The sequence below is a fragment of the Pristiophorus japonicus genome, chromosome 6, assembly GCF_044704955.1.
Source record: "Pristiophorus japonicus isolate sPriJap1 chromosome 6, sPriJap1.hap1, whole genome shotgun sequence".
Taxonomy (NCBI): domain Eukaryota; kingdom Metazoa; phylum Chordata; class Chondrichthyes; family Pristiophoridae; genus Pristiophorus; species Pristiophorus japonicus.
In genome coordinates this window covers 167,021,078-167,037,166 of record NC_091982.1, presented here as the reverse complement: position 1 = coordinate 167,037,166, position 16,089 = coordinate 167,021,078, and the positions used below count along the sequence as shown (strand labels likewise).

The 16,089-nt window shown below is 45.2% G+C and overlaps 1 protein-coding gene across 2 annotated transcripts in view; it reads left to right on the top strand.

Annotated features, from left to right (window-relative positions):
- The first annotated feature begins 15,408 nt into the window (after window positions 1-15,408).
- epha4b (eph receptor A4b) overlaps window positions 15,409-16,089 on the top strand; it is a 401,770-nt gene continuing 401,089 nt past the window's right edge. Inside the window, exon 1 of one of the 2 annotated variants that reach the window (XM_070883360.1) lies at window positions 15,409-15,499. In XM_070883360.1, coding sequence (XP_070739461.1) covers window positions 15,409-15,499 — 91 coding nt within the window. The remainder of the gene's footprint in view (window positions 15,500-16,089) is intronic. The other variant, XM_070883361.1, reaches the window with a different exon arrangement.

Sequence of the window (16,089 nt, the reverse complement as noted above, 5' to 3'; positions counted from 1 at the left end):
CTCCTGACTAGATCCAGCGGCAGCGGGCGCCAAAAAGGTAGATGCTGCCGGAAAGTGGGCGGGCCTTACAGTTCGCCAATTTTGGGGCCATAGACTCTAGGGATTATCCGGGTTGTTTTTTTACACTCTCTTCCGCTTCTGTTCCCAGATTGCAAATGATGAGTGGGCTTTATGCTGTCCCTCTATTGCTGCTTCAGCTCCTGGACGTGTGGGCTTCACACACTATAGGGTTATGTGACAATGGTTCCATAGACAAGCTCTACCAGCAGGGCATTCACTGGACTATCCGGCTGTTGTTGGACAATTGCTTAAGTTCAAAGCTGCAATATCCTTCCACGGTATGTAGTCTGTATACATTACCATATCAGAACAAATTTCTTCTGTAAAATGATGAATGGTAAGATGTTGCACATGGGCTACACTGTATTCCTCAGAAGTTTTAATTAAAAATAATAATATTCCTCTTTGTTAAGCTTAATAGGGTGTTAATGTTTTAATTTGACTGTGCTGTGACAGTCCCTTGTTCATGATCTTAAGCAGCAAAATTTGACGTCTTCCTTTCCTCACTTTGCACTAATGTTTTTCATCCATTTTAGGAATCCACGGAGCAGCTGTAAACATGGATTTTCTACAGTATACTGGCTTGCACTACATGTTAATGACACAAAAAACACATTGGTTGTCATTCAGTTTATTACCGTTGTCTCCTGCGATTAATCGTGCAATCTGCATGTAATAGTAAAGCTGCTTTAATTTTGGCTCTGCTCCTGAGAATAAAAATGCCTGCAAGCCAGCTCCTGACATTGATACTACCACTGATACTCCCTTATCCCAAAAGCAGGCTCATAGATCCATAAAAACTGGGTCTATGATTCTACCAGTGGGGTTAAGGAGCAGAATTTAGCAGTTTAAACCCTGGAAGCAGGTTCACAGGTACAGTTCAGAATTCCTAATTTAAAAATGTTCAAAATCATGAAGAGTTTTGATAGAGTAAATAAGGAGAAACTGTTTCCACTGGCTGAAGAGTCAGTAACCGGAGGCCACAGATTCAAGGTAATTGCCAAAAGAGCCAGAGGTGAGATGAGGAGAATTTTTTACACATTCAGTTATCGTGATCTGGAATGCTCTGCCTGAAAGGGTGGTGGAAGCAGATTCAATAGCAACTTTCAAAAGAGAATTGGATAAATGAAAGAGGAAAACATTCTCGGGCTATGGGGAAAGAACAGGGGAGTGGACTGAATTGGATAGCTTTGGCAAAGAGTACTGGCATGATGGGAAGAATGGCCACCTTCTGTGCTGTAAGATTCTATGGGCTCAAAATTGCCCAGGAGTTGCTCCGTTTTTTTTTTGGAGCAACTTGATTTTTCTGGTGTATCTTAAAAATCCCAATTTTGCACATTCAATTTGCGCCAGTGTAAGTGAATTAGTTAGAATTCTTTTAGCTTAGGTTTGTTTTTTTCCAGCCACCTACGCCCATTTTGGCCATTTAGGCCACTTTGGCCAGCTAATAGTTACTCCAAACTAATTTAGGCCAGTGTGTGTGGCCACTTGTGGCCGCACAGAAAACCCTTGCGGAGAGTTAAGAAATCAGCGCAGGTAGGTACATCAGAGACCAGCAGAACTTAATGACTTGACTAAAGAATCTGAATAGGAACAGACAGTTATACAGGGCCTCATATGACAAACTTCACAAAGTTAATTTACTATACAACAGAAGCATTCATGGAAGCTTAAACTACAAAAATAAAAGAAGTAAAGAGACAAAAATATATTTACATAATTTTTTTGAAATATCCAAATAAAAAATAGAAGTACCTCCTGCTCGTAATTCTGATGTTCTTATGTTCTCCCAGCCGCCTATGCTCACCCACCATCATAGAAATATTTTGTACCATATAGCTTATGCTTTTAAATATTTTGAAAATTCAAGCAAAATTATTTCACCAAATCTAATGTTCAAGAATTGATTATGATGTATTTGAAAGTATTTTCTATTAACTTGGTTAGGAAAGTATTTTCATCAACAAGGTTAAGGAAAGTCTTGAGTAAGCTCATTAAAATTATTGGCTATACAGTTATCAACCACCCCACCCCCCCGGGATCAAAACTCCCCCCCCCGATCAAAACTCTGCTCCCCCTCCCCCCCCCCGCACCCGATTAAAACTCTCCGCCCCCCCCCCCGGATCAAAACTCCCCCCCTCCACCCCCCGATCAAAACTCTCCACCCACACCCCCCCCCCCGCCCCCACGGATCAAAGCTCTCCCCCCTTCTGCGGATCAAAACTCTCCGACCCCCCTCCCAATCAAAACTCTTCCCCCCCCGAAATCAAAACTCTCCCCCCGCACCTCTCCGAATCAAAACTCTTGCCCCGCCCCCAAATCAAAACTCTTCCCCCCCTCCCAAGCCCCCATCCTGGATCAAAACTTTCTGCCCCCACCAGATCAAAACTCTCCCTCCCCCTCCACCCTTGGATCAAAACTCTCCACCCACCCCACCCCCCCGGATCGATACACAAAACTCTCCACCCCCCCCAGATCAAAACTCTCCCCCCACCCCACCAGATCAAAACTTCCCCCCTCCCCCCCCCCCGCCCATATCAAAACTCTCCTCCCCATCCCACTCCCAGATCAAAACTCTTCCCCTCCCCCCCCAGATCAAAACTCTCTACCCCCGCCCCCCCGGATCAAAACTCTCCCCCCACCCCCCCACCCCGGATCAAAACTCTCCCCGCACCAACCTGTTTGTTGTGGCCTTCTAGTCCGGGAAGGCAGCAGGCCAGGAAGGCAGCGAGCCGGGAAGGCCACTTGGCCCGGGATAGGGGCGGGACGCATCGAGTCCCACGCTGCAGCACGCAAACAGAGGCTGGGGGCAGGAGCTACTGCACATGCGCGCATACTCCAACGCGCATGTGCAGAGTTATTGACACTGTTTCTGGCGCATGGCCCTTGCTCCACCCCTCCCCCCCCCCCCCCCCCACCCAATTGATTGGCCACGCCACGCCAAGCCCAGGGAGAGGCAACACAGTGACCAGAATTGGGGGAGATTTTTTAGGTGCCATTTTCAGCCCACATAGTCGGCACATCTCTGGTGAGTGTGCCAAAAAGAGGGGTGTGCCAAATTTGAGCCTGTAGATTCTATGGCCAATTTAAAAGCAGCTTAAGTTACAGGAGCTAGACATGTAAACAGTGCATTTCTCAAAACTTTAATCGGGACACTAGGAGAAATTGTGTTACTTTTAACTTGTTCCTCCCCTCCAAGATTGTTTTCTGTGGACTAATTCTGACAGTGGTTTAAAGGCATTGGGAAACTGATTGCAAGAGAAAACCTACAAATGTGCTACCATCTTAAAATACATCATGTAGCAGTCTTTCCCCTCAACCTCCTAAACTACAATGTGCTCACTCAAATGTACAGTTCCCGATTTGAATAAACCACAGTGCGGTGAGTTTGGATTGGCTACAATTGTTCAAAGGGGAGCTGGACAAGGTCCTGGCTGTGCCTGTGTACAAAAGGTAGGTGAGACGTTAGATGATGTGCCTCTAGATTACTGTGGTCTCCTGGAATTCAATTTGATGACCTTCAGGAGGTCGGAGAGGAATTTCCCCAAATTTGTTTTACCTGAATTGACCTCGGTAATCTTTTGCTTCTGAAATAAAAACAGAAAATGCTGGAAATACTCAGCAGGTCAGGCAGCATCTGTGGAGAGAGAAACAGAGTTAACGTTTCAGGTCAATGACCCATAGAGTAGCCACTTTGTTTGCCCAAACAGCAGTAGCTCGACTCCAAAAAATATCTATTCATTTTGTGAAGGAAGCCTAAATGCAATTATGTATTTTACTTTATGTCACGTTCCCTAGCTTTAAAATAATGTGTGTATTCTGATACATGAATAAAGACAGGGAACGTATTTAGCATATACATTTTACAAATCTTTAGAAATTGCTGATTTAATTTTTACTACCTCTTCTATTGGATTTCTTCCAGCCATATCTAATTCTATTGAAGTAGATTTATTAAATAATGAACATAAAATCCTGCAATCTGACTGTAGTGATACTTTAGACCTATTAACATGTGAACAAATTTCTCCTGAAACCCTAAACTTTCATGTTTTTAAAAAAATGGATCATTAAAACTATTTCAATCAAATCATAAACCAACAAGTTCCTAACGCGTGCCTCTCTGAACTTCCCACTTATCTTCCACCAATGTCCTTTATTTGAGAGGAGGGGAGCTAATGGGTCTGTCCAGCCCACTCAGCATTGATCATAATGATTTTCAATACGATTATGATATAGACTGTATGCCAACCAGAACACTAAGATGTTCCACCTTCCTGTTTTCCTCTTAAGAACGGAAACGGTCATGGAACAAACTGTACATCAGCCTCTAACAGGGACACACATTATGAATGATAAGCACAGTATAATGCAATACCTTTTTGGCACTGAGGTTGTCGTCCAGAGCAATGAGGAAATGATTGATGCAAAAGAGAATGATTTCTGCACTTTCCTTGGACATCCACTTTTGCTGATGGAGCTGCACTCGACTAAACAATGGACTTGAAAGCAGAAATATCTTCCTCCAACTTTCCTGACAATAGAATATAGCGATTGTGCTCTAGATATTGACAGCTGATCTGTATATAACAGATTTCCATCTATCAGCTGCTCCAAATACACTTGCAGAATCCAGCCAAAGGCTCTGCACTGTCAAAGCCGAACAAGCAATCTAACAAACTTACCCCAATACTTTGTACCTTCTCACATTATGACAGCATTTCACATCAAGAAGTCGTTCCATTTTATCGTTTGCATATGCTAAATTAGTCACTCCCCCAGGAGTTGGCAGTACTCACTGTTGGGCAGGACAATGCATGAGGTTGTGCTGTCTCAACCTTTTCTTATCCTTATAGGATGTTACAGGCATATATGAACTATGATACATTTCCTCCATGTTGCAGTCTATGAGCCCGAAATTGATGCACTCACCACCCACTGCTGCCGACTGCCGCCGACATTCCTCCTCGGGTTCTACCCGGTGCCAGTTTCGATCTGGTCTGGAGCAGGCGAGAGGGGAGAGCCGCCGGGAAGTGCCCACTGATGTCAGCAGATGGCCGAGTGGCATAAGTGGACTCCCGCCCGCGGAGATGCCAGATCGGTGTGGGTAGGAGTCGGCACCAGAACGGGGGTGGACCGCTGCGAGGAGGCTGGTCGGTCCCCGACGGTAAGTATGAAGAGCTGAAAAAAAAGGTGAGTAAACATTTTTACATTTTTTTCTTTACAGGGATTTACCTGTACGGGGAACCCTGAAGGTGTTCCGATGTTTTTTTTCATGCTTTTTCTTTGCAGGTCTTCGACCTTCCGTGGGCCTGACTCCATCCTCAGTGACACTTGGGCGACAAGCGCCTTTGCCGTCGAGATTGGGAGCTCCCACCGGCTGCCGCCCAGATTGGCAGCGTAAGTCCCTCATTTGCCACCCGCCTGCCTTCGAGTAACTTTGTTGATGAAAACCCCGCCCAAAGTACCGTCAGGTACCTCGGTGGCCATCAGCAGTCCTTTGGGCAGCAGGGAGGGTGGGAGCCTTCACCAAATTCGGGCCCTATATCCTTTGTCCTCTGCCAATGGTTAAATGGATTGTTGGGAGGTGTGTAAAGCATCCTGAGATGTCTGACCATTTATCTTCCCTGTCCAGACCTTCCACTCTGTGGCAGCCAGTTAAAAATTAAATGTTATGCAACAATTTGGACTAGTTCAGGGTCCAAAGTGAAACAGTGAAGTTCTGAAATCAGTGCAGCAAAGAGCCACAAGGTTGATTTCCACTGTCATGAAATTACATGGGACATACAGCACAGAAACAGACCATTCGGCCCAACCACTCTATGCCACTGTTTATGCTCCACTCGAGCCTCCTCCCTTTTCTCATCTAAATCTATCAGCATAACCCTCTATTCCCTTCTCCCTCATATGCTTGTCTAGCCTCCCCTTAAATGCATCTATACTATTCGCTTCAACCACTCCCTGTGGTAGCGAGTTCCACATTCTCACCACTCTTTCTGAATTCCCTATTGGATTTCTTGGTGACTGTCTTATATTGATGGCCTCTAGTTTTGCTCTTCCACACAAGTGGAAACATTCTCTCTGTATCCACTCTATCAAAACCTTTCATAATTTTAAAGACCTTTATTACCCCTCAGCTTTCTGTTTTCAAGAGAAAAGAGACCAGCCTGTTCATCCTTTCCTGATATGTATACCCTCGTATTTCTGGTATCATCCTAGTAAATCTTCTCTGCATCTTCTCCAGTGCCTCTATATCCTTTTTATAATATGACGACCAGAATTGTACACAGTTCTCAAAGCATGGTTTAACCAAGGTTCGATACAGGTTTAGCATGTCACTACTTTTCAATTCGATACCTCTGGAAATAAACCCTAGTGATTGGTTTTGTTTTGTTGTGGCCATATTGACCTGCGCCACAACATTTAGTGATTTGTGTCCCAGATCCCTTTGCTCCTCTACCCCATTTAGATTCTTATTTTCCAAGTAATATGTCACCTTTTTTTAAAATCAAATGTATTACCTCATACTTAAATATGTCAAAATTAATTTGCCAATTATATGCGCATTCTGCAAGTTTGCACTATCGCGAGGACTGAGTTATTTGGGCACAAGTTATGACAGGACCATGTTCTGAGCATTTCGTCAGGAGGAGGATACCATTGGAGTTGGTTTTCCCTGCACCTTCCCTGCCAATCACCCCTCTCCAGAGGTCCAACTCTGCCATTAAAGTCGCCAAAGAGGATCAGCTTGTCACCCGTTGGGACTCGGGACAGGGATTGTTCAAGGCTGGAGTAGAATTCCTATTTGGCCTCGTTTGTAGCTTCCAGGGTTGGGCGTACACACCGATGACTGTAACATACTGGCTCCCTGTTAGAGTGAGCCGAAAAGTCATGAGATGTTTGTTTATCCCGGAGGGGGAATGGCTAAGATGCCAAACTAGCTCATTTTTGATGGAGAAGCCAACCCCATGGAGATGGCATTCTTCTGCTGATTTGCCTTTCCAGAAGGTGTAACCACCACTTTGTTCTTTGAGCTGACCATCTCCTGCCTGCCGAGTCTCACTCAGGGCAGCAATGTCGATGTCGTAGCATCTGAGTTCCCGAGTAACGATAGCAGTGCAACGTTCTGGTCTGTCGATGTTGGGGTTGTCCCTGAGGTTCCAGGTCCCGAACTTCATTTTAAAGGGTGGAAGATGCCTGTGCATGAATTCTTTTAATGTCACACCAGCTACCACATGAACTTGACAGGCCAAGGTCTTGGTCCAATGGCAAGGGGATCCAAGACGATTGGATCTGCCTCAGGGAAAATCGTCACAAGAATCCTCCTCAATCGTCTCCTCCCAATGGCTGAAGAGCTCCTCCCAGAGTCGCATTGCGGATTCCACCCACTAAGGGGCACAACGGACATGATCTTCACCGCGTGACAAATCCAAGAAAAATGTAGAGAGCAGCATCAACTTCTGTACATGGCTTTCTTTGATCTCACAAACGCCTTCGACTCTGTCAACCGCGAGGGATTATGGAGTGTCCTTCTCAAATTCGGCTGCCCTCAAATATTTGTCACCATCCTCTGCCTGCTTCACGATGACATGCAAGCTGTGATTCTTACCAACGGATCCACCACCGACCCAATACAAGTGCAGACTGGGGTCAAGCAAGACTGTGTCATCGCACCAACGCTCTTCTCAATCTCCCTCAGTGCAATGCTTTATCTCACACTTAACAAGCTCACTGCTGGAGTAGAGTTAATCTACAGGATAAGCAGGAAATTGTTCAACCTCCGATATCTCCAGGCTAGATAAAACGTTGCTCCAATCTCTGTCATTGAATTACAATATGCAAGTGAGGCTTGCGTTTGTCCACACTCAGAGTCCAAACTCCAAAGCATCGTTGACACCTGCACTGACGCATACGAGAGTCTAGGCCTCACATTAAACATCAGTAAGATAAAGGTCCTCTACCAACCTGGCCCGGCCACACAGTACTGCTTTCCAGTTATCAAGATCCACAATGAGACCTTGGACAATGTGGACCACTTCCCGTACCTCGGGAGCCTACTATCAGCAAGGGCAGACATCAATGACGATATCCAACACTGCCTCCAGTCTGCCAATGTAGCCTTCGGCTGCCTGAAGAAAAGAGTGATCGAAGACCAGGATCTCAAACCCAGCACCAAGCTCATGGTCTAAGGGCAGGAATGATACCCACCCTCCTATATGCTTCAGAGACATGGACTATGTAGAGTAGGCACTTCAAACCACCAATGCTGCCTGCACAAAATCCTGCAAATTCATTGGCAGGATAGGCACACCAATGTCAGCGTTCTCTCTCAGGCCAACATCCACACGCCTGATGATAAACTCCCGAAACAAGCACTCTACTCCGAGCTACGTCATGGCAGGTGAGTCCCAGGAGGGCTGAGAAAACGCTTCAAGGACACCCTCAAAGCCTCCTTGAAAAAATGCAACATCCCCACCGACTCTTGGGAATCCCTGGCCCAAGACCACTCAAAGTGGAGGAGGCGCATCCGAGAAGGCGCCGAACACTTTGAGTCCTTTCGCCGGGAGCAAGTGGAAGCCAAGTACAAAAAGCGGAAGGAGTGTACGACAAATCAAGCACCCCATCCACCTTCCCTCCAACCACTGTCTGCCCCACCTGTGACAGAGACTGTAGTGTTGGTCTCATCAGTCACCTGAGAACTCATTTTAGTGTGGAAGCAAGTCATCCCAGGGAATGCATAAGAAGATTGGGGAATTTTAAATAAAATAGTGCACTTTAGCCTAGAAAAATTATTTTAGGTGATTTTATAGCAGGATGTAGAACATATTTAATGGTCCAGCTATAGGGAAAGCAAATCCAGAACACTATTTCAAGACAAGCCAGGTGGGGGCATCCACAACAAAGAAGCATACTTTTAAAATTAGAACTAGGCCATTTAGGAATGAAATCAGGAAGTACTTTTTCACACAAAGGATAGTAGAAATCTGGAACTCGCTCCCCAAAATGCTGGGTCAATTGAACTTATCAACACTGAGATAGATTATTGTTAGGAAGTGTATCAAGGGTTATGGATGAACGGTGGGTAAATGGAGTTGAGTTACAGATCAGCCACGTTCTGATTAAATGACAGAACAGGCTCGAGGGGCTGAGTGGCCTAGTTCTGTTCCTATGACAGCCAGAGTCGTGGCCACAGGTTCAACCGGGTGAAAGTCTCAGACAAAAGTAATTATCACTTTGAGCAATGGAGACAACAAATATTTCAAGCCTCAGCAGGCTATTGTGATGGTGGAGTTTCTTTTTTTATTATTCATGGGATGTGGACGCCTCTGGAAAGACTGACATTTATTGCCCATCACTAATTGCTCTGGAGAAGGTGGTGTTGGGCCACTTCTTTGGGCAATTTAGAGTCAACCATAATGCTGTGGGTCTGGAGTCACATATAGGCCAGACAGGTAAGGACAGCAGATTTCCTTCCCTAAAGTGAACCAGAGAATCCAGTAGTTTCATTACTGATACTAGCTTTTTAATTACAGATTTATTTTATAAATGGAATTTAAATTCTCCAACTGCCATGGTGGAATTTGAACTCATGTCTCTGGATCAGTAATTACTAGTCCAGTAACATAACCACTATGCTACCGTACCCCATAATAAGCTGAACCAAATGACATTCTTCACCTGTTTTCATCCGGCGATCTTGTGAAAAAAACAAATATCCATAACAGATCAACGACCCGAATAACAGTAACAGATTCAATTATTGTTCATTAAAACTCCAGTTCCTCCCTACCTCTGTAATCTCTTCCAGTCCCACAACCCCCGAGATGTCTGCGCTCCACTAATTCTGCCCTCTTGAGCATCCCTGATTATACTCGCTCAACCATTGGTGGCTATGCCTTCTGTTGCCTCGCCCCTAAGCTCTGCAACTCCCTGCCTAAATTGCTCCACCTCTCTTTCCTCCTTCAAGCACCTCCTTAAAACTTACCTCTTTGACTAAGCTTTTGGTCACCTGTTCTAACTTCTACTTATGTGGCTTGGTGTCAACGTTTTTCAGATCTTTTTGTAGCCCAGACCTGCGGAGGTGTTCTCACGCAGGCCAGGGTGGCCGAGCCAAAGCGAATGTTTGGTGCGGAGGAGCAATGAGATATCGTGACAGAGGTGCAGTGAATGTTTGTGACCGTGGTGAGAGAATGTGTGGCAAATGAGGGTATGGGGCCCAGAAGAGCCAAGGGCCTAGGGGCAGCACGGGCCAGCCCACACTGCGATATGTCTGCACACTAGGTCCTTGCCATTGGATCAAGACCTTGCTCTGCTAAACCCGTGTGGTAGCCGGTGTGCAACTGCCACCCCACGTTAAAAGAACTCACGCAAAGGCATCTTCCACTCTTGAAAAAGGAAGTTCAGGACCTGGAACGTCGGGACCCTCATGGACAACTCAGTCACCTGAGAACTCACTTTTGGAGTGGATGCAAGTCTTCTTCAATCTCGAGGGACTGCCTATGATGATGATGAGGTCCGTGCAGCAGAGCTGATTTCCAGTTGTCCTGGTTAACCCTTGCCACTGGATAGAGGCCAAGTTCTGTCAAGCCCGTGTGATGGCTGATGTGCAACGGTCACCACATGTTAAAAAAATCCACGCACAGGCATCTTTCACCCCCTCAATTGAAGTTCAGGACTGGAATATCGGGTCCTTCATTGAAATATCTGTGAACCCATGTGGAAGCAAGTCATCCTCGTTTGAGGGACCACCTATGATGATGATGATGTAATTTGGACAGCTGTGTAAAGGGAGCGTGAAGTGCAAGGTACCTTCACTTTTTCCCATCTTTAGTAAGTCTTGGTTTAAAGCTAAATGTAGTTCAGTGTCTTTGTTAGGGGCAATGTGCACTGATGTAAAGACAAGAACTGTTTCAGTTTAATAAGATTAATGCAGGATATAACAGTAGGGACTATTATGTAGCAAAGTGAGGTACTGGGAAGCTGACTCAATCTCGCACACGGCTGAGTTCCCAATCTATGGGACAGTGACAAGCGGAAACCAAATAGGGGCCCACTGTGAAAGAGGGATAATCAGATGGGTTGGCCCGAGGCTTGTCATGTCTATCCACTGCAGCTGGCTGAAGGAAACATCAATGGTACATTGGAGCAGCAGGCACACCTTCCGACCACAGATGGTGCATGGTCCGGGGAAAACAAACATTAGAGGGGGGTAAAATTGCTTTTGGCCAACAACAACTTTTCTTTATATAGTGCCTTTAACATAATATAATGTCCCAAGGCGCTTCACAGGTGTATTATCAACAACAACAAAAATTTGACACTGAGCCATACAAAGAGGAATTAGGGCAGATGAACAAAAGCTTGGTCAAAGAGGTAGGTTTTAAGGAGCATTTTAAAGGGGGAAAGAGAGGTAGAGGTTTAAGGAGAGAATTCCAGAGCTTGGGGCCCAGGCAACAGAAGGCACGGCCGCAACAGCACAAAACCTGCTGGACTTTCTTCCCACTGCACTTCAGTGGAAATGAAAATCGTGTGGGATATAAAATGGGCTGCCGGTTCGCTATCGTCCAATTTGCGCTACCACCCAAGACCAATTTCACCCTCCAGATGTCCGACTATGGCTTAGCTGTCGATGCACCACACAGTGCGGTACTGAGCAAGAAAGTCCTTGGTCTGAGTTAGCTGATCTCACCCAAGGTAAGCCAAGGGGATTACAATTGGCTCAGCATCCCCGAGTTGGGGCTGGGAGGGAGAGGGGGAAGAGTGAAAAAAATATTAAAAATATACAGGTTTTTCACTTCCAACCCATTGCTATCTGGTAGCATCTGTTGGAGAATGCAAGAGAGCATCTGAGGAAAGGATCAGGCTACACTATGTTGCTCTTCCTCTGACCAAATCATCTGTTTACACGCTGTCTAGGCTCAGACAAGAAGAATTGCCACTTGAGCCAGGTATGGGAGAGTTGCTGATGCCTGTGGAACAGTACCCCAGTGTGATTTAGCACCATCTCGTCATGCAGCGAGAACAATGGGAAGAGTGGCAAAATAATGAGAATAAATTCTGGCTCTCGTAATTGCGTGCATTGGAATGCATGACTGGTGGAGGCAGATTCAATAGGAAGTTTCAAAAGGTAATTGAAAAGGGAACTTCTACAGAGGTATGGGACTAATTGGATAGCTCTTTCACAAACACAGGCACAATGGGCTCTAGCGTTGGCTATAGCTCAGTGGGTAGCACACTCACCTCTGAGTCAGAATGTCGTGGGTTTAAGTCCCACTCCAGGGACTTGAGCACATAAGTCTAAGCTGACACTCCAGCACAGTGCTGAGGGAGTGCTGCACTGTCAGAGGTGCCGTCTTTCAGATGAGACATTAAACCGAGGCCCCATCTGCTCTCTCAGGTGTACGTAAAAGATCCCATGGCACTATTTCAAAGAACAGCAGGGGAGTTATCCCCGGTGTCTTGGCCAATATTTATCCCTCAATCAAAATAACAAAAAACAGATTATCTGGTCATTATCACATTGCTGTTTGTGGAGCTTGTTGTGTGCAAATTGGCTGCTGTATTTCCCACATGACAACAGTGACTACACTCCAAAAGTACTTCATTGGCTGTAAAGTGCTTTGAGACATCTGGTGGTTGCGAAAGTGGCTATATAAATGCAAGTCTTTTTTAATATTCTATGATGCTGATACTGAAATCAAAAGGGCATATTTTGGAATAGGCATATTTTGCTGCCCAACTGTGATATTACCCACTTAAAAAAATTATTAGAAAGAAAAGTGCAACATTAATCATTTTACTGCTTCTTTAAGACAAATAGAATATATTTGCTCTAAGACGTAGCTCAGGCACCTCACGTTTCAGACTCCATACCCTTAATATAGAGACTCTTAAAGCTGGCACATTAACAGCGTGAAATAGAGTTCAACTTTAAACACCGATAGGTGGAGTTTGCCTCGTGTCCCACACCTCACGTCTTCCTACTGCATCGAGATTTTTTAAAATTTGAAATAACTGTCTCAAGCAAACTTCTTGTTTGTTAATATAATTGAATAGATCAAAAACCCCTAACACTGCTCCTAAGCTTTTGCATTGGAACAGTTTTAATAGGAGCGATCCGAGATCACAGAGCCTGAATCTCTCGGCAGTCTGAAAGCGAAGCTATTTTCTCAAATAATGCGGAGTGTTAATCATTAAAATCATCTCGTGCCGTGCAAGACAAAATTTAACGGCTAACTGGTGTAATTTAAAGGTGAGTATTATTTATTGAAGTAAATTAAATATATGTACATAGATCTGCCAGCACCTCTCACCTTTAAATTTGAGTGTGTCTCAATCACACTCGTCACTGCGAAAAGTAAACATTAGAATGCGTACCAATGCATCACAAAAGGCAGCGATTGAGACGTTAAGGACAATCGTACTCTCACACACAAAACAGCTGAAACATTCTCCAGTTACTGTTTTTAATGAGAATCGACCAGCTCCTTTCTAAAGTTGCTGTAACGTGACAACCCATTTCGGATCTTAATTGGAGTCCTCTGTGCGGGGTTTGATCCTCGGCTGTCCTTTGTCGGCTGGCATTGTACTGAATGGCGAGCCCCCCTTCCTGCCAACTCGAGCCGGTGCTACCTCCTCACTCACAGCCCCCGACCCCTGGAGCTGTGGACACGTGCTGCAATTGCAAAAATCAATTTGTACTGAATATAAAAGACCCGGCAAATCCCCTGTGCTTTAATCCACGACCCATCATTGCAATAGATCATTGGTGGCTGTCTTGAAAGTATTTACCATTTACTTCCTGGCCGGTAGAACCGGAGATTTGCCTCAGAGCTTTGACTTTATAGAATTGATACCGCAAAGGAGGAGGCATTCGGCCCATCCTGTCTGTGCCGGCACTTTGAAAGAAATTAATTTTCAATGGCAGATTTTTTCCCCTGACATAACAGGAGGTGAGCAGCGTCACATCTGCCCTGTCACCGTTCTCTCTTAAATGCAAACGGCTTCGGTCTAGCCGCACTAATTTCAAGGTCACCGGGCACCGTGCAGTGGGAGTGACCGATTATGTGTTTTCCCTACACAGCCCAGCTGACAGAGCTGGCGACATGACAATTGTACATTTATAGTGTTGCCGCGAACCACCGCCCCGCACGAACAGTACTCTTCCCCCCGAGCAGCGTGTTAGCGGCGATGTTACAAACTGCATCCTTTCTGACACGCTGCACATACCGCAGGACACTTCAACAGCCAGTGTGCATTTAAAACAACTATTGAAAAGATCATTTGCGACCTTTCCTGAATGCGAAAGGACGAATAATTAAACGCAAAGCCTACCTTTAATACAATATTAAAATAGCACCGGCTGTCATTGTTATAGTGAGACTGCTATTAGGACTGTTTAGAGGAGATGCGCCTTTAAGGGTTGCCAGCAGCCAGTGGAGTGCAGAATTGGAGTTCATTCGCTGCACACCGCGGGAAAGGTTCCAGCAGAGTCGTTCCGAACTGGCAACCTCACACATGCAAAACAAAAACATCGCGATAGTCCTTGAAAGAATACTGTTCATTTTAAAGATAAACTAGTTCAATCTAGAGCACGCGCCCCTTTAACAACCTGTCAGTCACACCCGGAATGATATTTTCTTGCAGAATTAAAAAAAAACACGCAATCATTGTAATCTCACTTTTGTTTTCAAACAATCTTTGGGTCAAACAAAACAAATCCTCTGACAAAACAAATGCCAGTCCTTACATTTGCAAAAGGAACTTAAAAAAGCGTGATGTTGATATTTCTCCGATTTTTAACACTGTTGTATTAAAGTTATTGTGAAGTTTGTGCAAATAATGTCTGATTGCCGCGCTCGCAGAGGGCAGGTACAGATATGGAAAACAAAACATAAAGATGGGATACGAGGATTTATATTTATTGAACAAACAAGTGAGATTGAGCCTACAAGGTAAGGGCATAGAATTACATAGAAGTTACAGCTCAGGAACAAACCATTCGCCCAACAGGTCTATGCCTGTGTGTGTGCTCCACGCCAGCCGCATGACTATGTCCTAGACTTCTCTCCCTCCTGCACTTATCTCGCTTCTCCTTAAACGCGCACAGCCACATTTATACAATTGGAAGGTTGCTGCGATGCTAACGCGGCTCTGAAAGCGTTGCTGTGGGAGGGGGTGCTGCCCCTTTAAGGTGGGGGCTGTGAGGCCGCGCTGTTTGCTGCCGTGTGATTGACAGTGGAGACGCTGCTGGTGCCTCCTTCCACAGCCTCTCGGCTCCCATCTCTCTCTCTCTCTATTACCCACTCAGTAACTTTAAAGAAGGGATGCAGGCTCTGACGGACTAAAATGGCTCTCCACCGATGGATTTACCCCTTGCTCCACACACTCCACTTCATTCTCAGCAGCGATGCCGCCAGGACATACCCCGCCAATGAGGGTAAGTCTCACTTTGGGCGATCATTGAAAGAGTGGGACTCGGTTAAAAAAAAGTTAATGGCACGGGATTTGAGATGCTTTGTGATGAGTTGAGACACTACACCTCCCCATCATCGCCGGAACACTTTCTGCGTGTTTATCGTATGGGAAGGAATCGCAAAGGGATTTGAAACATAGGCTGTGGAAAAAAGTCATTAGATCCCGAGTTGTTTTAAGAGATCATGCAGTAAATTCTCCTTGCCTCACGTTTCTTTATTATAGATACAGATGTAAATTAGACTATTAGGCTCGTATGTAATGTTGATAATTTGCTGGCAGGGCTGAAAGTTTGGCAGAAGCTGGTAGGAAATAGCCTTGAATGGGGTAAGGGGGCAGCGACAACTGAGTTCCCCTGAGTGAAGTCACATATTTACCCACACGGTTCTGTGGCGATAGATATTATTTAATAGCATCACCTGGGATCCAGTTAACGATTAGGCTTGTGCTCAGTGGCGACAGTACATTTAGATTTCCATTATCATATAGGTCAGTACATGAATTTCTTTTTTACATGCATGCAGCAGAGTTATTAATTATTTTGTGATGCGTCCA